Here is a 26,738-nt window from a genome sequence, read left to right on the forward strand (position 1 = left end):
GGATTTACCTCCGTTGGGTCCAAGAACTATTCTCTTGGTCCTGATAAGTTTTGACTGAAATGCTGTACTCTCTTTTTCCAAAGAGTGCCATTTCCCCTCAGCTAATAAGTGGTGATATTTCTTAGGTCTGTACATTCTTGCAGATGGTGAAAAATGAAGTAGTGGAGATTCTGGGAGCTGAATTGTGAGGGATCTCGAAAACCATGTTAAGAAATATGGATTTCATTCTGAGGCCCACCTGGAGCCCCCAGAGGGCCTTAGGCAGTGAAGTTTATTTACACAGATCACTAAGGCTACCGCAGTCTGGAGAATTGAAGGGAAACCACAGTACCAGTTAGGAAACCACAGGACCAGTTAGGAGGCTTTCATAGAAATCTAGCTAAAAGATTGTTAGTTTGAGCCAGGGCAGACGGAAAGAAACGAATGGAACTGATGGATGTGAATGACTAGATATGAGGGTTAAGGGAGAGGGAAGAATTAAGGATAATGGCCATTTTTGGTTTGGGCAACAGGGAAGTTCTGTTTACAGATATAGAGAACAAGGGCGAGAGAACAGATTTAGGGAGGAAAGACTATAATTTCAGGTTTTAGCGTGTAGACTTGAAAGTGGAATATTCAATGTATGAGTCTGAGTTTCAGAAAGGGCGATCCTGGATAGAGATAACATTGTCAGCACATGGATGGTCATTTGTGCCTTTGAGAGTGTCTTAGGACCAAAGAATGCTAGGGCAGAACCTTGATGAAAATCAGCACTTAAGAGATGCAGGGCACAGGCAGAGAGGTGGAGGAAAACCAGGGAGCGCACAGTCAGGGAAGTCGGGGCAGAGTGCTTCTAGAAGGAGGGTATAGTCAGCAGGGTCAAATGTTAGAGACAGACTGAGTGACAGGAGGACTAGGAAGTGTTCACCAGCTTCAGTAACACGGAAGTTATGAGCCATGGCTGAGGGCAGTTCAGGTGGAGCAGTGGAGGCCATAGTTCACCGGTGATTACGAGGTGTGCAAATCGAGAGTGTAGACATTTGTACTACAATATTTTGCTTTAAGGAGGAGATGAGCTGACGCCAACTACCTGCAGGAATAGATAGAGCTGAGGATAACTATACCTATATCTACAACTACTTCCATGCCTATCTTCTCTTAGATTTAAGAGACTTGAGCTCCTAAACTTTAAGAGCTGCTGAAGGGAAGGAGTGAGTAGAAAGGAGAGTGACAGATGACAGGATGTCTGGAGGAAACTGGATCCAAGACTGGTGGATGAGGATAGCAGCCTTGACAGGAGGAGGAACTCGTCTCCCACCGAGACAGGCAGGAGGAAGCAGAGATGGGGAGGAAGGTGAGTTTGTAAGTGTGGTGGTGGGCAGGGTCCTGCTTAGAGTTTCTGTGTTCTCAGTGAGGTGGAAGGTGAGGCTGTCTGCCGCTGACCATGGGCCATGGGAGCAGAACTGGTGGGGCAAAAGGTTTAAGGAGTGAACAGAAGCTGGCAGTGGATTCTGGGGAAGATGAGGGGCAGCTGGCAAAGGAAACCAGTAAAGAGTTAGAGGATTGAGGATTACAGGATTGAGGACCAGATGTGGCTGGAGGCCATGGATTTAGATCCACATTGAATCCTTCATCAGTGGGACTTCTCTGTAGGAATCAGCTGCCAGGGCATGGGCATAGGGAAGGTGAATAGTTGGAGTCTGTTGTTAGGATCCTTAAAGTCTGAGGAGCTTTTGGTACCTGGAGAGGACCACACACCATCACCTGTGCTTTATTTATTGTTTAATCTATTCACAAACCTACTGAAGGAAAAATTGTCTAAATATTTGAACATGATTTCTATAACCAGCAAATCAAAATCTATACATTTAACAAGTCAAATTATTTAAACATTGATTAAAAACAATCAAATCCTCCTAAATATTTCAACTGAATCACTAATATGTCAGTTTCTCTAAAAGCTTCATTTTGAGAAGGGACACATACCATTATAAGGATTATAAAGTTTATAACACCTATGCTTAAATCCACTATAAAAATGGGTGGTAGACCTGAGAGACATTATCTCAGCTCAGGGCAATTTTTGAATTTAGATATCTAAAATAAAAATATATCTCAATGTAGATCAAGTTTTGGATTATTAATCAATGAATTTTTGGTTGGGACCTGGGAATTGGTTCACCTTCTAAAATGATTAAAATCTGAGCTGGTATTTATCTTGTATATATCATGGGAAATTTTCAAGCCCATACGTTTTCCATGCAGTGGTACTGTAGCTGGAGGCCTTTTCTCTACATGATGCCATCTTTAAGTTTAGTGACTCTGATATGCAGATGTCCTGAAGATGTCCATGCCTTAATCCCTGGAACCTGTGAATATGTTATGTTACAGGCAAAACGAACTTCAAATATGCAATTCAGGTTGTGGACCTTAAAATAGGGAGATTATCCTGGCTTATCTGGGTGGGCCTAATCACACGGGTCCCTAAACTCAGAGAACTTTCTACACTGAAGTCAGAGAGATGTGGTAGAAAGGTAGGCCTGAGAGATTTAAAGTGTGAGAAGGACTTGGCTTGCAGTTGTTGGCTTGAGAATGGAGGGGGCTAGGACCTAAGTCCTACAACCGTAAGGAACTGAACTTTAAATGAGTTTAGAAGTGAATTCTTCCCCTCCAGTAAGGAAGGCTGCCCTGCTTATACTTTGCTTTTGATCTTGTGAAACCCTGAGCAGAGAAGCCAGTCACGTTTTGTTGGACTTCTGACCCACAGAAACTGTGAGGTAATAAATAGTTGTTTTAAGCCACCAAGTTGGTAGTACTTTGTGGCCAGATGTGGTAGCTCACACCTGTAATCAGATCACATGAGGCCAGGAGTTTGAGACCAGCCTGGACAACATGGCGAAACCCTATCTTTACTAAAAATACAAAAAATTAGCTGGGTGTGGTGGCTCGCACCTGTAATCCCAGCTACTCGGGAGGCTGAGGCATGAGAATTGCTTGAACCCAGGAGGTGGAGGTTGCAGTGAGCTGAAATTGCACCACTGCACTCCGGCCTGGTCGACAGAGCATGACTCTGCCTCAAAAAACAACAATAAAAAACAACTTCTAGTTGTCTTCCCCAATAGCTAATTTCCCCTTCTTCCTTATTATAAAACTCCCAACTTCTGGCTGGACATGGCTGCCTGGAATAAACACTATAGCTCCGAGCCTCGCTCCCTGGCTTGGTGAGCCCGGGTGACTAAATTCTACTGAGACACAATCAGAAATATTGGTGCATATTTCAGAAAGCTTCTTTCAAGGAAAGAGATGTGTTGTTTCTTCCTTCCTCCTTCCTGTTAGGCTGATGTAATGTCTGGAGCTCAGGGAGCCATCTTGGGTCATGAGGTGGCAAGCTAAGGATGGTAGAACAAGACAGAAGACTGGGCTTTCAAATGATCATAAGGCTGCCATCCATCCCTGGACTCTTATTTACAGATTTTTCTATGTGAGACAAAAATGATTTCCTATTTTGTTTAAGCTATTCTTATTTTGGGTTTTACTATTACAGCCAAACCTACTCTTAATCATTTTGCCTAATTAATATCTCATTATAATTAGTGGGGTAATACAGAGGATCCATTTTCCAGGAGATGAACGATCAAGCCTGAGCAGTGAACAGTTGTCTTTTGGACATCTGACTAATCCATTGTCTTATAACACGCCATTGGACTGTTTTTCTTCTTAGTTGCAAAATATACCCAAATAGTTCCACCAGTATCTTTCATTCTTGGCACAGTGCCAGATCTTCTTGGAATTACTCACGGTTCTCTGTACTCACCCCTCCCTACTTACATAGATAAAGAAAAACAAATGTACCTTGCAAATAGACAAAATGCCTACTATATTTATGTTCTTGTACTTATCACGACTCACTAAAAATAGCCTATTATATTCACTCTTCTTCACTCAGTATATTAACTACTTTTTGTCACACTTTATAGTGACTTCTTCCTTTTTGAATATCATTGCAGGTACATGGATTTAAAAAATTCACCTTGTTCCAATTAACTATATTATTTTCCTTTTGATAATCAAATTGTCAAAGCATGTCAAGTGGGAGCTTCTTTAAATTGATTCCTTTGCCTTTTCAGCTTTACTTTATACATTTAAAAAGTATCTTTGCTTTCTGTCATCAACAACATGTTCTGGGCCTGGAGTTACTTAAGGTGTGCAGCTATTCTCCAAGGAACCTGAGGGTTTTTGGTATTTTTTTTTAATGGTGACTAACATTTGAAGCTAAGATCCAGTTTCTAAGAATGGATATCAGATTGTTCCTGATGTTGTTTTTAGGATTAGTGACAGTTCAAAAAATTATTTATTTTCAAAACCACAAATTCACCTTGGTATTTCCTATTTAACTCAAACATTATTCAACTTTTAAAATGTAATTTTAGTATACAGTTTGATATTTATTTTCCTCTGCAACATACCTACTTGTACCTGTAACACCCAATCCAAACTCCAGAGGCATCTTCTCTTTAGTAATCCTATAGTGTCTCACTGACCACCGTTCTCTAGTTGTTTTATTGATAGATTCATCCAGGCTGGGCCAATGGGACAGCGGGATAAGAAAGAGAGAGGGAGGGTTTAGCATACTGGCAGGAGAGGGTCTGAAGGAATGAATCATGGAATCCCAGGTAATATGAAGCCTAAGGAGGAGAATAAGACAGCACAGATCAGGAGAAAGAGAGATGGTGGGGATAGGCTGGAACAGGTACAGTGAAGATAACTCAGTGAGAGAGCTGGGAGGAAGGAGGCAGCAGTCAGAGTGTGGAGGGACTAAAGTTCAAACTTCAAAGGTGGAGCAGTTTCAGGAGGTGGCCAAGCAAGAGGATGCATGGTTATCGATGTTTTCCATGGTCCACTTCCAGCTCTGTATACCTGCTCTCAGCTCTGCTCTCAGCCAGAGCAAACACACGCACCCTAGTCTCAGGTGGGGAGGTAAGGGCCAGAGTCTATCTGGGATCCAGCATAGAAGGACAGCCAGGATTGCTGCCTGCTGGCTGCTCTGCTATACATGCAGAATGTGTACCATGTTCAGTCTAGACAATACACCCTCCTTCCTTCCTCACCAGCCACAGACTCCAGGCCCTTCCCACCCTTCTGCCTGTGGCTGAGCCTCCCACCCTAGCCCATACGGTGCTGGTTCAGCTTCTGACGGTGCTGGCTGAGATCCGTGATGCTGGCTTTCCTCACAGGAAGAAGCCTGCAGGGTACGCTGAGGCTTGTCCATCTGGGCTCCTGTGGGGGCCTGTCAGGCTCACCTGCGCCACCTGTCCCTGAACAGCATTGAGCAGGAAGCTGGGGTGGGGGAACCGGAGGAGCAGAGGCCGCAAAGTAGTGCAGATCTTCCTTCTTGCCAAACCTTGCCCTGATCCTAGGGCTGCAGGCAGGAACAGATGCAGCAGGTGGCTGGGAGGGTAACTGGGGGTGGGTGGGTGGAAAGGCCTGGTCTGGAGATGCCACAGCTCTACTCTTCTCTTAAACTTGGGTGTTTGGCACAGGGTCCCATGCAAAGAGGTGGGATAGGCAGCCAGAGGGAGTCTCTCTCCTGCCTCTGCTGTTTCTGGGGCAAGAGAGGGCAGAAGAAAGTTGTCAGGGGCTGGATTCTTGTGCTTGAAAGGCTTGGGTCCTCAGAGAGGGAAGATGAGGAAGCCAGAGAAACTTGAGTATTTCCAGCCACCCAGTAGATTCCCCCGACGCAGGCGCAGAGACACTCGGTCCCCGGGGTCCAAGGGCAGTAGCACAGAGCTGGTGGCTGCCTCCCGGGTCACGTCAGGGTCATTGGCAAAGGCTGAGATGACAGGCCACGTGTTCAGCATCAGGCTCACCTGGGGAGGGGAGCCCAGTTAGCCCCCATTCCCCAGGCTCTCCCTGGAGGGCTGAGGGGTGGCCAGCATTGGACTCTGCACATCCTCCACACTCAATGCAAGGCAGGCCCATTCCTCCCCTGGTCCTGGCCTCCAGGACACAGGTCAATGGAGAGTCCACCCGGAGGTCAGCTGGGCTCCCCTTCTTCCCCCTCCCCACCCTCCCGAGCCGGGGATGGGGGCCAGTGCTGAGGTCACCTGGACAGTTTGGCGGTTGTACACCTTCACCACATGGAACCGGAAGCTGTAGACACCCCGGACAGGGGCTACGAAGGAGCCAGAGGCCCGGTCAAAGCCACCGCCCTCGTTCACCAGGACCTGGGGGAAGCAGAGCCTGCTGAGTGGGGCTCAGGAAATGCCCATGGCTCAGGGGTACCATGGGGACTAGGGGCAGGGGCAGTGAGTAATGAATAGAAGGAGTGGCAAGTAGGAGTGAATAGGAGTGAACAGATTCAAAAGAAATGGTGAGAAGGAGCAAGGAGGGAGCTGCGTATGGGTGGAGGGAGGGGAAACCGTCGGTGGGGTGGTGGGGCAACAGGCCAGATTAGGGAAAGATGTAGGAAGCTGTTTTCTTAAAGCCTCAGAGACAGCAAAGTGGGCTTGGACAGTTGCTTCCAGGTCCTTGCAGGGTCCTTCCAGGTCCCCTGGACAGGGGTAGGGGGATTACCTGGTCGAAGTAGATGGCCCCACTGGTGCCATTGCCGGTTTCCCCTGCTGGCTCATGGTGGTGGCTTCGGACCGCAGCAAATGCCACTCGCCCAGGGGGCGCCTCTCCCAGGGCTGCTCCCCCGGGCCCCCCTGCAGCAGCTCGGCCAGGCTCACAGACCACCAGGCACTCCCCCTCCAGCAGGACGGGCTCTGACCCCTCCTGGGCCCACCCGGCCCCAAGGGCCAGAAGCACCAGAACCAAGGGCAGTCCGGGACTGTGTAGGGGACCTGGTAGCCAGTGTGGCTTGGCTCCCAACATGGCTGAGGGGCTCTGCAACCCACAAGTGCCCCGGTCTTCTGCCCCTCTTCTGTTTCCGCTCCTCTCCCTGGATTCTCACCGCCGGCACCCTGATCGTCTGCCCTCTCTTGGCTTGCTGAACCCCCTTTCCATACCTGTGTCCCAGCTCTGTCCTGCCTCCCACTCTTACTCCTGCTGTCACTGCAGTTCCCTCCTCCTTGGCAGAGCATGCAGTGACAGCAGTTGGGCTTTGGGAGAGAAAGGAGGGATGAAGCCGCCTGCCCGCTGGACGGGAGGGCTGCAGCCAGAGCTTCAGGGCAGCCCTGCTGGATGGGACAGCACTGAGGGCTGGACCTGGGGGGATGGAGAACATGGTATGTGTGTGTGAGGGGTGTGAGAGAATGTGTGAGTGTGTGCATATGCCAGAGGCAGCCCCTCAACCCCTTCCTCCTATTCCTCTTCTCTTCAAAATCCCCCACAAATCAACAGCCCTTCTTCGTGGCATCTTTCCATTTGTTGGAAGAAAGGGGTACTCCACCAGGGGTACTCTCCGCCTCCCGCCTCCCGCCTCCCGCCTACCCCCTCCGCCACGATTGCTTTGGTGGAAAGTGCTTGGGCCTAGAGCACCAGTGGGCCAGTCACGCTGCCTCTTTGGTCGGCCACATCTTTTTTCGCGGGAAACAACTTTCAACGCATGGTTCCCCTTTCCGAGAAGTAACTGCGCAGAATGCGCGAGGACCCTGAGGGCCGGGAGACAGACGGGAGGGCTGGTGAGAAGCGCAAGGAGCGAGCCCTGGAGCCGCCGAGGGGACTAGGCCGAGCGGGCCCGTCGGGGCTTCTGGGTGCGGCGGCGGGGTTGGGAGGAGGGCGCGCAGCCGGGAGGAGCTGGGCTGACTCCGCCCCAGGCCAGGAAGTGACTCAAGAAACAGTTTGCGTGCGATGTGGACAAGAGAGGTCCCCGTTGGGTGAGGAACCCGGGAAGGCCCGCCCAGATTCGGGCCCCCTGCCCTTGTCCCCTGGGCTGGGGGCGCGGGCAAAGCGGGGGCCCGGCGGGCGCTGAGAGGACCCGAAGCCGGCGCGGGCGGCGGAGGCGGTAGGCGCGCCCCTCCCCCGCGCCCGGGAGCGGGGAGCGGGAGCCGCAGTGCGGAGTAGGCCCGGCCCGGGGTGGCTGCCCCAGTCCGCGGTGGGCGGGCCCGGCCCGGCCCCTGGGCCCTGGGCGGCGCTCGTGGCCTGACGGAGAGGGGCAGCGGACGGCTGGGGGAGGGGTGGGAGTGGCTTGAACCTTGGAAATGGCAGACCAGGGCCCCCAGAGGACAGCCTAGTTCAATCCCCTGCTGAGGATTCGTCCTTAAGAAGCTTCAGAGTCCCCCAGGAGACTCCTTCTGGCCTCCAGGCCGAGCTGGAGCCCCCCCACCCTACTTGCTCCGGACTGTGGTCGTCCTTTTCCAAAGCCCAGACGCCCACTCTCGATAGACAGCCTTGTTTACCGGGACTTCCTCTCCGGAGAGGCCTGCGTGACATACACCCTCCCTACCTCCAGTGGACTCAGATGCTTGTCACCTCCTGGGGCTGTTTACCAGAGCCTTAACTAGGTGCGACCTGTTGATAGCTGGTGTAGTCCCAGGAACCAGGATTTGGATTGAGGGTACAATGAGGCTCTGAGCTGCCTTCTCCCCTTCCAGGGCTGGGGGCAGCAGCCATGCCTACCTGGGGGGCCCGCCCCGCGTCCCCAGATCGCTTTGCGGTGACTGCGGAGGCTGAGAACAAGGTTCGGGAACAGCAGCCCCATGTGGAGCGCATCTTCAGCGTGGGGGTGAGCGTCCTTCCGAAGGACTGTCCGGACAACCCCCACATCTGGCTGCAGCTGGAGGGCCCCAAGGAAAACGCCAGCAGAGCCAAGGTGAACGCCTTCTCTCCCCCATCCCTCCAGGCACCAAGGACGCTTTCCCCCAGGGCGGAGGAGAGCAGGGAAGAGGAGGGGCCTGGGGAGGATCTCCACTTCTTGGTTGTCTCACTGGCAACCTCAGTGCCCCTGAGTTTTGAGGGACTTTCCAACTCTATATTTGTTTTCAGTTTCAGCTTAATTTCTTCTGTGATGGCCCAGGCTGGCAAAAATCATTCTGTGCTCTTTGGGAGAATAGAGATATCTGGCTGAACAAGTTGGCCCCACCAAGGAATGCACTGTGGGGTGGGAGGCTGGGCCACATTGCTTCCTTTGGGATTAGGCTGGGGTTCCAGGATGGCTCAATCATGTACCAGCTTTGTGATGGGAGTCTCAGTTTCCTTATCTCTAAAATGGGAATAACATCATGTGGATACTCCAGACATCCTGGAGCTCAGGAGCGAGCAAGGAGCCAGGAGGGGTGATCTGGGCCAGTTAGTTTACTTTTCCTGACCTTCCCTTCCTCCCAACCAGGAGTACCTGAAAGGCCTCTGCAGCCCAGAACTGCAGGATGAAATCCACTACCCGCCCAAACTGCACTGCATCTTTCTGGGAGCCCAGGGCTTCTTCCTTGACTGCCTGGCCTGGAGCACGTCAGCCCATCTGGTGCCCAGGGCGCCAGGCTCACTGATGATCAGTGGCCTGACTGAAGCCTTTGTCATGGCTCAGAGCCGGGTAGAAGAGCTGGCAGAGCGGCTGAGCTGGGACTTCACGCCAGGACCATCTTCCGGAGCCTCTCAGTGTACTGGAGTGCTGAGAGACTTCTCTGCCCTGCTGCGGTCCCCGGGGGATGCCCATAGAGAGGCTCTGTTGCAGTTGCCCCTGGCTGTCCAGGAGGAGCTGCTGAGTCTGGTGCAGGAGGCGTCTAGTGGGCAGGGGCCAGGAGCACTGGCTTCTTGGGAGGGGCGGAGCTCAGCCTTGCTGGGTGCTCAGTGCCAAGGAGTGAGAGCTCCCCCTAGTGACGGCAGGGAGTCCCTGGACACTGGATCTATGGGACCCGGAGATTCCAGGGGAGCAAGGGGAGACACTTACGCTGTGGAGAAGGAGGGAGGGAAACAGGGTGGTCCCAGGGAGATGGATTTGGGGTGGAAGGAGTTGCCTGGGGAAGAGGCGTGGGAGAGAGAAGTGGCCCTCAGGCCACAGTCAGTGGGTGGAGGGGCAAGGGAGTCAGCACCCCTGAAAGGGAAGGCCCTGGGGAAGGAGGAGATAACTCTGGGAGGAGGAGGGTTCTGTGTCCACCGTGAGCCTCCCGGTGCCCATGGCTCCTGTCACAGGGCAGCTCAGTCCCGAGGAGCCTCCCTCCTCCAGCGACTCCACAATGGGAATGCCTCTCCTCCGAGGGTGCCCAGCCCTCCACCTGCACCGGAACCCCCATGGCACTGTGGAGACCGGGGTGACTGCGGAGACCGGGGAGACGTGGGGGACAGGGGAGACAAGCAGCAGGGCATGGCACGGGGTCGGGGGCCTCAATGGAAACGAGGCGCCCGAGGGGGCAACTTGGTGACTGGAACACAGCGTTTCAAGGAGGCCCTGCAGGATCCTTTCACCCTGTGCCTTGCCAATGTGCCTGGCCAGCCAGACCTCCGCCATATTGTCATTGACGGCAGCAACGTGGCCATGGTGTGAGTACCTGGTGGGGCTAAGGGCCTAGGAGAGGGAGGATATGTCCTGAGGGGCTGGCATTGTAGCCAGGGTGCCAAGCCCCTCCTCTGGCCGACCCCCTCCCACTACAGGCATGGCCTCCAGCACTACTTCTCCAGCCGGGGCATTGCCATTGCTGTGCAGTACTTCTGGGACCGTGGTCACCGTGACATAACTGTCTTTGTGCCTCAGTGGCGCTTCAGTAAGGATGCCAAAGTCAGAGGTGAGTTGGGCCTGGTCTTCAGTGTCCCAGGATAGGCTCTGTTTCCACCTTGAGGAGAACCCTATTATGTTCTTTTTCAATAGAGAGTCACTTCCTGCAAAAGCTGTATTCCCTCAGCCTGCTCTCCCTCACACCCTCACGAGTCATGGATGGCAAGAGGATCTCCTCCTATGATGACAGGTACTTGCTCCTCTCCTGGCCCCAGACTTGATATTCAAGGAGCCCTGTGGAAGACTGAGGGAGAGAGAAAAGCTCCTGGTAGTTTACGCTGTTTCTAAGGCTTGGTGGTGGGTAAGGGGCCAGTTATTCCTCTGTGTGCCTTATGATTGGGTAGGTAAACCTGCCCTGCAGGTGTGATGAGATGAACTGTAGACAACCATGTTTGTCTATTCATCATTCATCAAACAAAATGATACCTTGTATTTATATAGTGCCTTACTGTCTAGAAAATACTGGTTTAGTGGAAAGGTGGGAAAGCTGGTTACATAAGTAGCTGACAGATGTCTTCTTATAACCTGAATTTCCAAACATGCAGAGAAATTTCCCTAACATTCTGGAAAAACCAGAGTAAAGGTCAAAATAACAAGTAAAATGGAGAAACACAACGCATGAATAATAGGACTGTACAAAACATGGTATAATAGAAAGATCACTGGATTTAGAATTGGAAGATCTGAATTTGAGCCTCAAGTAGCACTACTCATTGACTTTGACTGTGGAACTTTCCTTAGTGAATTAACCTCTTTGTCTCAGGGTCCTCCTCCATTCATTTACCCTCCTTGTGAATATACGAAAAAGATAAGGTATGTGCTTGCCTTGCTCAAGGTGCTAGGCAAGAGTACAGTGACATTCCATCCTAACTTTGCACAGACCTACTCAAGTGTGGCAGCGGGTATATCTCCAATCTGCAGTCGTGGAGACAGAGGGTCAGAGTGGTTACCTGTCTTAGCAAAGGGAAATTAGACCTCAAAGCTGCCAGATGGTTTGAATGAAAATACAAGGCACACTTCTACCATAGTCTGCCTAGGTGGTGTGAGAAATGAGCAGATTTTAGAAAGCCAAGTTAAAAAATTTACAAGTTCTTTATTCTCTAGGACATTATACAGTTTTTAAAAATTAGTTTTTCCAAACCATAGTGATTATATACTTTGTCTTTTCAAACACTTACCTTCTATTCCTTAACAAGTAAATGGTATTCTACAAAAAAGCAGTTTACGTTCTCCCAATGTTATTCTATTTATATCTGGATGTCACAGATTACCCAAGATATGGAATCTTCTTTCCACACCTGCATTGAAACAGAATTGAAACTGAAGATTGAGTTCGTTTTAATGAATGTTAAAGGCATGTGTCTGCCCAGTTGTGTGGGACCTGGTTGGCAGATAACATAATATAAATTGGGAATTCACCCAGTAACAGTGAATAAGCACAGTGGTACACAGCGTAGGCATATGGAATGAATGTTGCTGAACAACATACTGTGTAATGCGATCATAGTAAAATATGCTTAACTGGAAAATACCATTTGCATACCATAAGCGTACCATATAATTTTTTTTTGGTTTGTTTTTGAGACGGAGCCTTGCTCTGTCACCACGCTGGAGTGCAGTGGCATGATCTTGGCTCACTGCAACCTCTGCCTCCCAGGTTCAAGTGATTCCCCTACCTCAGCCTCCCGAGTAGCTGGGACTTCAGGTGCATGCCACCATGCCCAGCTAACTTTTTGCATTTTAGTAGAGATGGGGTTTCACCATGTTGGCCAGGGTGGTCTTGATTTCCTGACCTCATGATCCACCCACCTCAGCCTCCCAAAGTGCTGGGATTACAGGCGTGAGCCACCAAGCCCGGCCATAGACATTTGTATGTCATTCCCTTAATTTGTTTCCCAGACAGAAGCTCAGAGCCCAATATCTGTCACACCTAATCCTGACTCCCAGTTCTCCCTATACCACACTATCTTTCAAATACTGACTGCTCACTTAGTACTAGGTGCATGGCCTGCAGGAGGAGGTGGGAACACTGGGAACAAGATCTGATTCTTGACTAGAGAGCCGAAAGAAACCATAAATCAAACACTACAGGAACTCAGAGGGAAGGGAGCCCCATTCTGGCTGGGGTTTTGTGGGAAAGGAGAGATTTGTGAGTTTTTGTGTTGAGAAGACTGGGATGGGTTGGATCTCCTCGTTTCTAAATCTGTTAAAAAGACCACCACCCATCACTTCATGAGTCCTACCCTGTCTTGTGGAATCAGAATTACTGAAGTGGAGGCCAGGCATTTTTTAAAAAAGTTCCCTTGGTAATTCTGTTCCTTAGCAAGTCTTGGGAAGTGCCTTCAATAGAGGAAATAGTTGGAGAAATATGGAAGTCAGCATAAGACATACGTGGAGAGCAGAGTGTAATCTGATTATTGATTTTAGCTGGAGTTGAGAGTGGGTTAGGAAATATTGGGAGAGATAAGGCTGTAAGGGTGATTTGAGCTGACCTGTAGAAGGCCTTAGCTGCTAGGCCTGGGTGTGTGGACTTTATTTGGTAAATAAAGGGCAAGTGTGGAAGAGTTTTGTGTAGGTGATAAGCATGCTTTCTTGGGGCAGGGCAGGGGAGACTGGAGGGTGGGTGAGTGGTCAGAGGCGGGGACCCCCTTGTTAGGAGGTTATGCATAATCTCAGTTGCAATATCTGAATTACTGGGGTGGTAATGGTGGGCCTGGGAAGGAAGGGAGCAGAGCACAAGGCTTTTCAAAGGAAGGGCATGTTGGATTTGCAAGGGATTGGTTGGGCAGGGTGGAAGACAGAGCTAGATCTTACTGTTTACTGACGAGGCACAAAGTGTTGGGTGAAGGACTATGGTTGGCAGATAGGATGCTACTGGGAGACCACCTTGGATTCATCTTTGTTTCCTCTCTAGGCCATGGCACTTGCATCTAGTCAGTTGCCTGTAGCTGGGTCAAGGTGAGGTAGGGGGCCAGATCTCCATCACCAGAAGTGGCTTATGGGAGACAGTAAAACTTCTGGGGTTGGGGCCTTGGAGAGTCCCAAATGGTTGCTGTGGTTTTTACTTTTATTTTTATAGATTTGGGGGATACCAGTACAGTTTTGCTACATAGATATATTGCATAGTGGTGAAGTCAAGGCTTTTAATTTAACCATGATCCAAACAGTGAACATTGTACCCAGTAGGTAATTTTTCAACCCTCTCTCGGTTGCTGTGGTTTTGGAGACAGGTTCATGGTGAAGCTGGCTGAAGAGACAGATGGGATAATTGTCTCCAATGACCAGTTCCGGGACCTGGCGGAGGAGTCTGAGAAGTGGATGGCAATCATCAGAGAACGGTGAGGGAGCCCTCCCGCTGAGAACTGGGCACAGATGCAGATGTTTTTCTAAAGCCAGCTCTGCTCTGGCCATGGGGTGAAAACTCTGGGAAGAAGGTGAAGTTTTCTTGAAGGGTGGAGCCAGCAGCTTCTGGTGATACTGGTCTCAGTTGCCTGGGAGGTGGGCAAGGGCCCCCTCTGTGACCACACATTATCTTTCGCCATCCAGCCTGCTGCCCTTTACCTTTGTGGGAAACCTCTTCATGGTACCTGATGACCCACTGGGGCGAAACGGCCCCACCCTGGATGAATTTCTGAAGAAGCCAGCCAGGTAATCAATCCCCTAGACTACTTGCAGGCAGCCCCCACCCCTGGCCCTCTCTCGGCAGGCCCAGAGACTTGGGTGGAAGTGTGACCTCAGTTTGGGCCAGCTTAATTTTGCAGTGGTTTGAGTTGCATTGGCCTTGGCCTTTATAAGCTTCCCAGGGGATCCTGACATAGAACCTCCTTGCTGGGAGGGAAACACCTGCTTCCTGTTTCTCTTAATCAGCATGTTTGATGGAGTTATTTGGAAAATGGTTGCTTATACTGACAGCCAGTTGTATTCAGCATGCCTTCTGCTGACCATTACATAAGTGATTCATTTAGGACTAGAACTAGATCATAATAGTGGCAGAGTTCACCCTGTTTCTAAAAGAACGGCCCATCTTCCCTTCAGAAGTGGGTTGATACTGCCACTCAGTGGTCAGCTTCAGGAACTTCAGGATTTCTCCCCCAAAGCCAAGAATAGGCAGGACAATTAAGAGAGGGGTAGCCCACTAAGATCTAATTTCCCCCGCAGGATGCTCATCAGCTCTTTTTGGTCTGTTTCTTCCCAGGACACAGGGGTCTTCTAAGGCTCAGCATCCTTCCAGGGGCTTTGCAGAACATGGGAAACAGCAGCAGGGGAGAGAAGAGGAAAAAGGTAGTGGTGGCATTCGGAAGACCCGGGAAACAGAGCGGCTCCGGCGGCAGCTGCTGGAGGTGTTTTGGGGTCAGGATCACAAAGTGGACTTCATCCTGCAGCGGGAGCCATACTGCCGGGACATCAACCAACTGTCTGAGGCCCTGCTCAGTCTTAACTTTTGAGCCTCACCTGCTTGAGTGGCTGCCGCCCTGTCAGCTCCAGCCGCCTCCAGCTCAGCCCTTTCTGTGAGAGTCCCTCTGCTGCTCACTCTGATCCAGAGGCACCCTGAGTTGGCGCTTTGGATCAGGGAAGCCACTTTGGGACAGGTCTATAAAGTGAACTTGATCTTACTGAGTCAGGACCTCAGCCAGCTCTCAAGAGGTTCTGCTCAGCCTTAACTTCTCAACTTTGCCTTAGCACAGGGTTTCTGTAGGGAGTGGGGGCTGCTAGAGGGATTAATTCCGGAGACTGAGACTGTTGGCTCCACCTCCAAGCTGAGCTAGGGTGGAGGGCAGGGTGGGCAGGAAGTGACAGGAAGTTAAGCTGTTCCTCTCCCTGGCTGCTGCTCTGGATGGCCAGAGAACAAGATGCTCCCTTGCTGAGCTCCTGGGAGCGTGGAAGGAGATGCTAGGCCCTGGCACAGTGTTATGTGGACTGGGCCACGATAGGGTGGAGTGAGCTAGTGAAGAAGGCAGAGGGAGACTTGGCTTCTGGTCTCAGCTATGCCTGTTTGTGACCTTGATTGAGTTGCTTGGGCTTTACTTCTGCCTACAAATCAGGGGTAAAAATACCTGTTGGGAGGAGAAATGAGAACATAGAGGAAAGCCTCTTGGAGGAAAGGTGCTTGGACCAAGTCTCAGGTGTGTCTGCCTGTGGCTGCACAGGCTCTCTAACCGAAACCTCACTTTCAGAGAGATGTGGGTCCTTTGTCTCCAGGATCCACACCCTAGATTTTAACACTGCATTCTCACTATAACATGCCCTATAATGGCTGCATCCCTTTTGAGCAACCTCCAAAATCTACATTTACACAGTAGGTAAATTAGGGATGACTGCATTATCAAAATACTCTCAGGGTTCCTATAAATGGCAGCTCTCCTGTTGTATTCAGGTGTTGTTTACAGACTAACAAATGTGTTGGCAAATCCCTGGTTAGATGCACTTCCTGGTGTTGAGATGAACACGTCGATTTTTCACCAAATCGATGAAGCCATGCTCTGCAATGACAATATTAATGTGATCCGACCCTAACATTTTCTCTATGGAAGACGTATGTTGCATAAAGCAAGGCACACTTCTGCTTTATGTGTGTGTGTATGGGGATGGGAGGACTTAACGGAAGTTGAACCAGTTGGTTCTAGATGAACTAATTATCTGGAAAATGAAAGAACCAGAGTTGGAAGGCACTTGACTGGCCACCAGACCAACTCTGCTGTTACTGACATGCTCTCTTCACCCTGATTCCTAGAGGTCATTGCCCTGGATCTGCTTGAAGTCCTCCTGTGCCAGGGAATTTACTATCTCCAGGGTAGCACATTCCCTGTGTAGACGGTATTAATCAGTACTCCTTACTTTAGTGCAGCCTAAAGTATGCTTTTCTGTTACATCCACCTTTGAGGCTGGTCATACCTCCAGGAACAATACAGAGCCAGTCAACTTCCTGGAATCCAAGACCAGATAAAGAAGTAGGACAGGTGCCCCTGGGTTCTGTTCTGTGTGGGCCTGTGGGGAGTCTCTGGACAAGATCTTTTCCAGGCCCTGACTTCTGCCTCCCTCTGAGTGGCACAGGGAGTTGAATACTGCATGGCGAGTGTAATGATGATGGGGAGGGTCCTTGTGTCCTCACCCCTTCCTTTTTGGTGATTTACACCACTGTACCATACTGACCCAGGCTGGGGGCAGATGTGTTGGAGACAGGCTGGTCAAAGAGGTGACAATGATTAAGAGATAACCCAGTGGTCCCTGAGAAGAGATTGGTTAGTATGGCCTGAACTGGTGGCTGGGGGAACTGTGTCTGGTCAAGTTATGGCAGATGTCACAGCTTTAGGTAGGTAAAAAGGGTCCTAGATGAAAACCTTGGAGTTTTTTTTTTCCTGATAGGGTTGTTTATACTTCTTGATTGGTTTCTTGCCCTTTTCACTTTCAGTGATGGTGGGTGTGCAGTAGACCAAAAGTGTCTTCTGCCCTTTTGTGCTAAGGGCCCTGGTTGACTGAGTGGCCCCAGTCAGATGAGAGGCAAGTCCTAAGCTTCTTATAGACAGGGATGTTGACTTTGTTCTGCTGCAGCCTGATAAACTGGGACCATTGTGTGGTTAGTAATGCACTTGCCATTTGGTGACACAGACTGAAGGCTATCCTACACCTGGGCCTTACCTCTTCCTCTACTGGCATCCTAATGGCACTCTGACAGCATCCAGGGTGACTACAGGGCCCACTGGAAATGGATCATCATTCTCTCTTCTAGTGTCTATCTTTATCATAACCTGATGTCCCAAACTTGTGACAAGTTCTTTTGGCAACTGAAGGACCATGAAGGGAAACGGTGATGAGAGAGACTGCCCATTATAACTTTCAAAACCCCGTCTTTGGGGAAGAATCATCTAGGGTGACATTCCTTGAAGTAAATCCCAGGAGAATCTAGGCCAAAGAGATGAGCCAAGGTTAGTGAGACAATTTATTTTTATTGCCTAAACTGCAGAGCATTCTCTACACAGCGTAAAGGAGAAGTGGGGCAGCTGCAGGACATGTAGAGAAACCAAACTGGGAAATCTTACAAGGAGTTGAAAAGATTAATGTCCCAACCTGATGAGATTACGGCCTTGAGACAATAAGGTGGAGCAACAGAACAATGGGAAAGAGGACTGGGAGAGGAATCTAAGAACCAGATGGCTTCAGCTCTCTAGAGGAGCTGAGCCTATTCACAGTGCCTAACCTGGAAGCCTGTGAGGAACAGGCCTCAGGCCCTTGCCGCGACCTACTTAGGCTACAATTTCCTTTAAGGCAGCCCCTAGCTCTGGGAAGGAATACTGGTAGCCAGTGGCCAGTGTTCGCCGTGGGATCACCTTCTGGCCCTCCAGCAGCATGATGGCACGCTGTCGCCCAAAGACAGCTTGCACCACAGCGCTGGGGAGAGGGATGAAGGCTCGGCGGCCCAGGGCAGCACCCAAGGTCTGGGCAAACTCAGCATTAGTGGCGGAGGATGGAGCTACTCCATTCAGGACCCCGTGCACGTGGTTTGCTTCAAGGGCATGGGTCAGGATTCCTGCCAGGTCCCCGATGTGTATCCAGGGGAAGAATTGGTGGCCTGAGCCGATGGGGCCCCCCAGGCCCAGGCGAAAGGGCAGCAGCATGTGGCCCATGGCACCACCCCCACGGCCCAGCACAACCCCTAGAGCAGGCAAGAGGGAAGGTACAGGGGTCCTCTCAGCCTTGAAGGAGCCCACTGCTCCTCCTGGTTTCTGTTTCCCCTTCCTCACTCTCCCCATGCTGACTTGGCTCTGTAACAGAAGCGAGCAGTATGGCTCTCTTTAAGACCTCACACCTTCTCATCTGCAGGTTGGCTAGAAGTGGTGGCATCCTCTCACTCTGTAATTGTAATCTCAGCTCTCCTAATCCCATCACTTCCCCAGCCCAGAGAAGACATTCCAACCCTGTCTGATACCCAGGCCCGTTTCTCACCTGAGCGCACCACCACCTGGCGTGTAGAATCTCCAGGAAGCCTGGCTGCAGCTTCCCATTTGGTTACGAGGTTGGAGAAAAAGTCAAAGTCCCCTCCTGGGCTGTCTTCATCATACTCCGCAGTCAGACTGGGCTGGTAGTAAGCTGCCGGTGGAACACAATCATTTGCCCTGGGTGTCCTTGGTCCTGCCTGGCTCTCTGTAGTGGAGGCTCCCCTTGGCCTCACCTTCTCTGGCCCTTAGGATCTCCCCATTTGGTGACAGAGCCATTTGGATATTTTCCCCTTGAACTTCTCCATGACCTGAAGCGTTCCTTCCCTGGAGGAACTCTTTGGTTGCAGAGCTAAACTTAGAGGCTGCTAGAGTATAGTGGTTAAGAACAGGAACTTGGGTACCAGGCGCCTGAATTTTAATCAGCTCCCTCATTTATTAACTCTCTGACTTGATGCAAGTTACTTAACCTCTCTGTATAGAATTTTCACATCTTTAAAATGGGAATAATAGTACCTACCTCATAGGGTTGTTGTAAGGAATAAATGATAATAAGCATAAAACACTTCAAATAGTGGCTGGTGTGTATAATTGTTTGCAATTACTTGGTCCCAAAGGTGACCAGGAACTCTGTTCCTAAAGAACTATGGTGTGAGAAGTAAGGGACTTTGGGATAGGTGGACTTTTCCCTGGCACTGAGTGATGCCACTCCCCACTGTTTTTTCAGGGTCTCAATTTCTTAGTGAAAGTACACAAAGGTTAGGAGAAACATGCATGGATCAAGGGCCTAGGAAGTCATTTTGCCTGGAAAAGACCAGTGCTCTGGTGTGTGCATAGCTACAGAGGTCTGAGTTACCCCGTTCCCCTGGTGAATATAAGGAGCTGGTGATTTGGGGGGCATACCTACACCTGTGACTAAGACCCAGGCCTTGGGGGGTTGTGGGGCTTTGGTGATGGCTTTAGCCAGCAATTGGGTGGTCTCTAGGCGGCTGCCGAGAACCTCTTTTTGGAAGGTTTCATTCCATCTGCAGGAGAAACATGGGAAATAAAAAGCCACTAAATACATAAGTGCACATATCCCTCTCTCTTTTCCTGGGAGCTATTTCATACCAATTTCTTGTAAAGCCCTGAATTTTGGCTTAAGAGAAACAGTCAACGTCTCCTGTAGAGGGAAAGGGCATTCATTTCCTGGGCATCCTGAGTTATACGTGAGGACTTAAGCCAATTGGCTGACTGGGTGGAGGAGCAGGTGGGGGTGGAGGAGTGGAGCAGAATGAGTAGTCTGGGATATCGGTTTAGTTCGGAATCTGGGAGCTCCATTACCCATAGCTCACAGGTTCTCATCAGTGGGGCACTTTCCTCCCTGTGCTCTAGTGGGTATCAGCTTTAGGGCCCGGGCTGACCTTCGGAGAGGGTTGAGGATGTTCTCTCCGGCCAGGTTGACGGCGGCATCGCAGCTCGGCAGCCCCGATGCAGCGAGCTCATCCTGTCGGAGAAAGCACCCAGTACCCCTGCCCCGCCCTGCGCCGCCCAACTCTGCCCTCCCACCCGCTTCCAGAGGATGGACTTACCCACGTGATCCGGCCGGGCCCGGGTTTTCGGGAGACCAACGTCACTTCGTGGCCTCTGGCATTCAGCAGCTGGGTTAGGGCTGTCCCAATGAAGCCTGTCCCGCCACCTGATCGGAAAATACAAATTGTTTATATTCCCGTGGAGTTGGGGTGGGGGCGCCTTCCGTCCCCGCTGTGGCACCCTTTTCCGGCGCCATCCCATCTGACATCAGACTTCTCCCCACTTATCCCCCTCCTCGCGATGCAGAGGTGACACAGGTCACAGGGATTAGGGAGATTCGGCTTCTCGGGCTAGGAGGCCAAGGCTAGGTTGCCTGTGCACTAGACAGTGCCCTCCCGGAAGCGGATTCCCAGTCCTCAATCTCCGACTAAGCCCGCCCAGCACTCTCCCTTTCTGCCCTCCCTCACCCACAAGCACACGCATAGCGACTAGGACCTAACGCGCCTGCGTAAAGTTTAGAGTTTACCTCACCTCAGACGCGACTACGACCTCTCTGCGCATGCCCCTTTCGGGAAGCGCGTTCCAATCGAGGTCGCAATCCTGTGCGTGACCCTTCTCGGCGACCCGGAAAAACTTGTAAATATAGGCTGTGTGTTTCAATAGCAAGCGAGGTGGGAGGGATTAGACCGATGGACCCGGAAAGGGCGGAGGAGGGAAGGCTTTAGTGTAGAAAACCAACCAAACCAAACCCAAACCAACAAAACCCTTCACCTAAAACCGGAAGCTACCCAGACCTCAGAATTTTAGATGTCTATTAAGTTGGCGGGTCAGTAATGCAAGAGAACCCTTCCACCGGTAATCTGGATTTCTTTCCACTCGGCCAGTTTTTTCTTCTCTCTCTTTCCGCTGGCGCCTTTCTATCAACATTTAAATATTCCAAAGATCCCCCTATATTAAAATAAGCCTTCTGCAGACCTGTTTTTCCTCCAGCTAATATTCTTTTTTTCTTTTTGCCTTCATAGGCAAACTTCCCACAAGTGTAGTTTCCATTTTCTACTTCTTACTTCACTCCTATAGGGTTTGTGCCTTTATCCTTCATTTCCTCACTCTCCAAGAACATAAGTTTCCCATGTGTTACCAAATCTAATCCCTAGTTTTCTGTTAGTTTTCTTGACCTCTCAGTATCATTGGGCACCTGCTGTTTCCTTCCTCCCTTTGAAAATGTTTGGCTTCAGTGAAAGACGTTCTCTTCTCGGCTTTCTCCTACCTTTTTTCAGTCTCTGATGCTTGCTCCACCTCTGCTAAGTTCTTAAAATATTGGTATTCCTCAGAGCTGGATCCTAGGACCTTCTCTTTCCATTCTGCACTTTACCCTAGGCATCTATGCCTTGAATTCAGTTACCAGGCTTTAACAGAAGACACCCCAAATCTCCTATGCAACTCGGATCTCTCCGCTGAGCTCCTAACCCCTATAAAAACTTTTCACTACACATCTCTTCTTGGACGTCTGAAACCCTATTGATTTTAAATACTGAATCTCTCCCAGATTTATCTAAGAGGGGTCTTTGAAAAGTTCATGGAAAATGTGTATTATGCTAAAAAATACATAGGTTTCCAATTTTTGTTTTGTTTTGTTTTTTTGAGGCAGAGTCTCGCTCTGTCGCCCAGGCTGGAGTGCAGTGGCGGGATCTCGGCTCACTGCAAGCTCCGCCTCCCGGGTTCACGCCATTCTCCTGCCTCAGCCTCCCAAGTAGCTGGGACTACAGGCGCCCGCCACTACGCCCGGTTAATTTTTTGTATTTTTAGTAGAGACGGGGTTTCACCGTTTTAGCTGGGATGGTCTCGATCTCCTGACCTCGTAATCCGCCTGCCTCGGCCTCCCAAAGTGCTGGGATTACAGGCGTGAGCCACCGCGCCCGGCCCCAGATTTTTTTTTCACCAAAATAAACTTGTACTAACTTGTTATATAACATGTCTGAACAGGATCTGATGCACTAAGAAGGCTAGACAGTTTGAAAAGAGCCCCTATCAAAGCAACCTGAATTCTGCTAAAATTGAAGCAAGAACAAACATGGAATTTCTGGTGAAGAATGATGAAATTGATGCCTTATGAAAAGTTTATGAGGACAACGCCCCAAATAAATCAGCAGTCTACAAATGCATAACTCATTTTAAGAAACGAGGAGATGGACAAGCATGGTGGCTCATGCCTGTAATCCCAGCACTTTGGGAGGATTATGCAGGAGCCTCTCTCAAGCCCAGGAGTTTGAGACCAGCCTGGGCAACATAGCGAGACCTCATCTCACTAAAAATTTAAAAATTAGCCAAGTGTGGTGGTGCACACCTGTAGTTCCAGCGTCTTGGGAGGCTGAGGCAGGAGGATTGCTTGAGCCCAGCAGTTCAAGGTTGCAGTGAGCTATGATTGCGCCACCGTGCTGCAGCCTGGGTAACAGAGTGAGACCCTGTCTCAACAAAAAGGGGAGGAGATGATGTTGAAGATATAGATAGTGGCAGACTATCCACATCACTTTGTGAGGAAAAAAATTCATCTTGTTTGTGCCCTAATTGAAGAGAACTGACAACAGCAGAAACAATAGCCAACACCATAGACATCTCCGTTGGTTCAGTTTACAAAATTCTGACTGAAAAGTTACAGTGGAGCAAACTTTCAACTCGATAGGTAACAAAACTGTTGTACCCAGATCTGCTACAGTTAAGAGCAGAGCTTTCAGTGGAAAGTTTAAACAAGTGGGGTCAAGATCCTTGATATGGCTTTGTGACCTCACCCAAATCTCATCTTGAATTGTAATCCCCAGCTATTGAGGGAAAGACCTGGTGGGAGGTGATTGGATCATGGGGGCAGTTTCCCCCATGCTGTCCTCATGATAGTGAGGGTGTTCCCATGAGATCTGATGGTTTTATAAATAGCAGTTTCCTGTGGGCTTTTCACTCACTGTTTTTCCTGCCACCATGTGAAGCAGGTCTTTGCTTCCCCTTTGCCTTCCACCATGATTATAAGTTTCCTGAGGCCTCCTGGGACATGCGGAATTGTGACTCAATTAAACCTGTTTTCTTTATAAATTACCCAGTCCCCAGCAGTTCTTTATAGAAGTGTGAAAACAGACTAATACAATCCTGAAGCATTTCATCAAAGAATTGTAACAGGAGATGAAACATGGCTTCACCAGTATGATCCTGAAGAAAAAGTGCAATCAAAGCAATGGCTATCAAGAGGAGGAAGTCAAAGCAAAGCAGACCAGTCAAGAGCAAAGGTAATGGCAACAGTTTTTTTTAGGATACTCAAGGTATTTTCCTTGTTGACTTTGTGGAGGACCAAAGAATGATAACATTAATTTGCCTATTGAGAGTGTTTTGGGAAAGTTAGCCAAAGCTTTAGCAGAAAAACACTGGAGAAAGCTTCACCAGACAGTTCTTCTCCACCGTGACAATGCTTTTGCTCATGTCTCTCATCATACAAGAACAATTTTGTTAGAGTTTCAATGGGAAATCTTTAGGCATCCACCTGATTTGGCTCCTTCTGACTTCTTTTTGTTTTTTAATCTTAAAAAATTCTGTCAAGGGCGCCCAGTTTTCTTCAGTTAATAATGTAAAAAGGACTGTATTGATGTGGTTAAGTCTCCAGGACCCTCAGTTCTTTAGGGTGTACTAAATGGCTGGTGTCATTTCTTACGAAAGTGTCTTGAAGTTGGTGGAACTTATGTTGAGAAATAAAGTTTATATTTTATATTTTTTAATCTTTTAATTCATTTTTTTCCACAACATTTTGAAATTTCCTCATATTTCCCTCTGTCTCTGCCATCACAATCGTCTTATGAGTTATTCTGTCTTGTGTAAATATCTGCAGTAGTCTCCTTGTAGGTCTTCCTGCTTTTGCATGTTTCTCCTCTCCAAACTATTTCACACATTGCAAGCTGAGTGATCTTTGAAAACCATATGAGGGGAACATTATAGTTTAAAAAACTCCCAGTTTAAAATTCCTGGATATGCTGGATAAAATTAAACATACCTCCATTTAAATGTATTCCCAAGTTAGCTAGAAAAATAAAAAAATCCCAGAAGCCAAAAAATGAAATGTGTCTTGGGACTGAGGTTATGACAAAGATTATTTGCTTGGCCAAACTTTAGTCAGGCTTCTGAACCTTCTAGGCTCATTTGTACACCTCTTTGTAAAATCCAGTTTTCGCAAAGAGCCTTGCTAAGTCAGTTTAGCAAGAACCCCCTCACCCTTGATATCTGATCACTCTCAATCTCTGATCAGGCCCCTCATCCTTCATCCCCTAGGTGATGTCTGATCACCTTGGCCTATCTTCACATGAATCCCGTTAGTTTGGGTTAGCCAGAATCCCTCTTACCCTTGATATTTTTCTCTTACTAATTTTTCATCCACTGACCCCCACCGTATTCGTTGGCTGTAAATTCCCACTTGCCCATGTTGTTTCAGACTTGAGCCCAATCTCTCCCACTGCAAGACCACATTGTAGTGGTACCTGTACCTATTGTGATGGAAAGTCTTCCTTACCTTACTTACCTTACGTACCTTCCTTACCTTACTCTATCAAGTGTCACTGAATAATTTTCTTTAACAGGTACTTTGTGACTTTTAGTTTCAGTAACCTAGAGGCTTGGGTGACAGGAGACCATGCCTGAGATTGAAGCAAATTTGGGACTGATAAACACAGCCCTGGATAAAGCCCTTGGGCTGTGTTCTCAGATAAAAAGTAAACTTTAAAAGTCCACCTGGTATCAAAGAACATGGCCTGGAAACTTGTTTCTCTAGGCTTTGCTCTTGTCTAGGATTGGTTGTCAAAAAAATTACTGTTCTCTGAGAAGTTGTATCTATTGTCCTGTCCGCCTGCATATTTGTGGTTTGAATTAATTTTTACCTACTTGGCCTAGAAATCTCTAACCCAAGGATTTAAATTAAGTGTTCCAGATAGAAGACATAAATCTTCTCTTGGTTTGGTTTCACAGGATTTCAATAGATAAAATCCTGCCAAGCATAAACATACAATACAAAATTACAAAACACACAAGGAAACAAAGCACTCTGAGGGTGTCAAATAAAACCAAACCAAAACAAAATGACAAACAGCAGAATTAGACAATCAAAAAGTGTTAGAATTTAGAGATATAGAATATAAAATTACCAAAGTTTAAAATGTTTAAGAAAGAGAAGAAATTAAAAACATGAGAAAGAGACAAGATGCTGTCAAAAAATACCAGCAGAATTGATAAAAGAACCAACCTGAACTTTGAAAAATTAAAATTTTTTTAATTCAAAAATTTTTTTTATTGTACTTTAAGTTCTAGGGTACATGTGCACAATGTGCAGGTTTGTTACATATGTATGTATGTGCCGTGTTGGTGTGCTGCATCCATTAACTCATCATTTACATTAGGTATTCCTCCTAATGCTATCCCTCCCCCCACACCCACCCCACAATAGGCCCCGGTGTGTGATGTTCCCCACCCTGTGTCCAAGCGTTCTTATTGTTCAGTTCCCACCTATGAGTGAGAACATGCAGTGTTTGGTTTTCTGTCCTTGCGAGAGTTTGCTCAGAATGATGGTTTCCAGCTTCATCCATGTCCCTACAATGGATCATCCTTTTTAATGGATGCATAGTATTGCATGGTGTGTATGTGCCACATTTTCTTAATCCAGTCTATCATTGATTGACATTTGGGTTGGTTCCAAGTTTTTGCTATTGTGAATAGTGCCACAGTAAACATACATGTGCACGTGTCTTTATAGTAGCATGATTTATAATCCTTTGGGTATATACCCAGTAATGGGATCGCTGGGTCAAATGGTATTTCTAGTTCTAGATCCTTGAGGAATCACCACACTCCCTTCCACACTAGTTTCCACTCCCACCAACAGTGTAAAAGTGTTCCTATTTCTCCACATCCTCTCCAGCACCTGTTGTTTCTTGACTTTTTAATGATTGCCATTCTAACTTGTGTGAGATGGTATCTCATTGTGGTTTTGATTTGCATTTCTCTGATGGCCAGTGATAATGAGCATTTTTTCATGTGTCTGTTGGCTGCATAAATGTCTTCTTTTGAGAAGTGTCTGTTCATATCCTTCACCCACTTTTTGATGGGGTTGTTTGATTTTTTCTTGTGAATTTGTTTGAGTTCATTGTAGATTCTGGATATCAGCCCTTTGTCAGATGGGTGGACTGCAAAAAATTTTCTCCCATTCTGTAGGTTGCCTGTTCCCTCTCATAATAGTTTCTTTTGCTGTGCAGAAGCTGTTTAGTTTAATTAGATCCCATTTGTCTATTTTGGCTTTTTTTGCCATTGCTTTTGGTGTTTTAGTCATGAAGTCCTTGCCCATGCCTATGTCCTGAATGGTATTGCCTAGGTTTTCTTCTAGGGTTATTATGGTTTTAGGTCTAACATTTAAGTCTTTAATCCATCTTGAATTAATTTTTATATAAGGTGTAAGGAAGGGATCCAGTTTCAGCTTTCTACATATGGCTAGCCAGTTTTCCCAGCACCATTTATTAAATAGGGAATCCTTTCCCTGTTTCTTGTTTTTGTGAGGTTTGTCAAAGATCAGATGGTGGTAGATGTGTGGTATTATTTCTGAGGGCCCTGTTCTGTTCCATTGGTCTATCTCTCTGTTTTGGTACCAGTACCCT

General features: G+C 48.5%; 3 protein-coding genes across 11 annotated transcripts; 1 reads left to right on the forward strand and 2 right to left on the reverse strand.

The window, feature by feature from the left end:
• Window positions 1-4,298: 4,298 nt before the first annotated feature.
• Window positions 4,299-8,782, reverse strand: CBLN3 (cerebellin 3 precursor). The gene is made up of 4 exons (XM_001170186.8): window positions 8,539-8,782; window positions 6,553-7,185; window positions 6,084-6,203; window positions 4,299-5,846 (listed from the first exon to the last, which is right to left on the reverse strand). The coding sequence occupies exons 2-4, from the start codon at window positions 6,850-6,852 to the stop codon at window positions 5,649-5,651; spliced, it is 618 nt and encodes a 205-aa protein (XP_001170186.1). The 5' UTR covers window positions 6,853-7,185; window positions 8,539-8,782; the 3' UTR covers window positions 4,299-5,648.
• On the forward strand, window positions 7,462-19,130 carry KHNYN (KH and NYN domain containing). 4 transcript variants are annotated; one of them, XR_001709055.4, is made up of 8 exons: window positions 7,462-7,796; window positions 8,514-8,731; window positions 9,248-10,395; window positions 10,507-10,637; window positions 10,721-10,817; window positions 13,854-13,965; window positions 14,174-14,275; window positions 14,823-19,130. XR_001709055.4 is itself a non-coding variant. In XM_003314282.7 (8 exons), the coding sequence occupies exons 1-8, from the start codon at window positions 7,559-7,561 to the stop codon at window positions 15,070-15,072; spliced, it is 2,292 nt and encodes a 763-aa protein (XP_003314330.4). In that variant the 5' UTR covers window positions 7,469-7,558; the 3' UTR covers window positions 15,073-19,130. The 4 variants fall into 4 exon arrangements, 3 of the variants coding, with proteins under 3 accessions (XP_003314330.4, XP_003314329.1, XP_009425879.1); XM_003314282.7 differs by having other exon boundaries at window positions 7,469-7,796; window positions 13,858-13,965; XM_003314281.6 differs by having other exon boundaries at window positions 7,752-7,924; window positions 13,858-13,965.
• Window positions 17,552-20,680, reverse strand: SDR39U1 (short chain dehydrogenase/reductase family 39U member 1). 6 transcript variants are annotated; one of them, XM_016925939.3, is made up of 6 exons: window positions 20,538-20,587; window positions 20,130-20,236; window positions 19,962-20,044; window positions 19,462-19,583; window positions 18,569-18,712; window positions 17,552-18,278 (listed from the first exon to the last, which is right to left on the reverse strand). In XM_016925939.3, the coding sequence occupies exons 1-6, from the start codon at window positions 20,551-20,553 to the stop codon at window positions 17,869-17,871; spliced, it is 882 nt and encodes a 293-aa protein (XP_016781428.3). In that variant the 5' UTR covers window positions 20,554-20,587; the 3' UTR covers window positions 17,552-17,868. The 6 variants fall into 6 exon arrangements, with proteins under 6 accessions (XP_016781428.3, XP_016781431.3, XP_063648887.1 ...); XM_016925942.3 differs by lacking the exons at window positions 19,462-19,583; window positions 20,538-20,587 and adding an exon at window positions 20,602-20,680; XM_063792817.1 differs by lacking the exon at window positions 19,462-19,583 and having other exon boundaries at window positions 20,538-20,580.
• Between the last annotated feature and the right edge of the window lie 6,058 nt (window positions 20,681-26,738).

Source organism: Pan troglodytes, chromosome 15 (genome assembly GCF_028858775.2).
Source record: "Pan troglodytes isolate AG18354 chromosome 15, NHGRI_mPanTro3-v2.0_pri, whole genome shotgun sequence".
In the NCBI taxonomy this organism is placed as follows: domain Eukaryota; kingdom Metazoa; phylum Chordata; class Mammalia; order Primates; family Hominidae; genus Pan; species Pan troglodytes.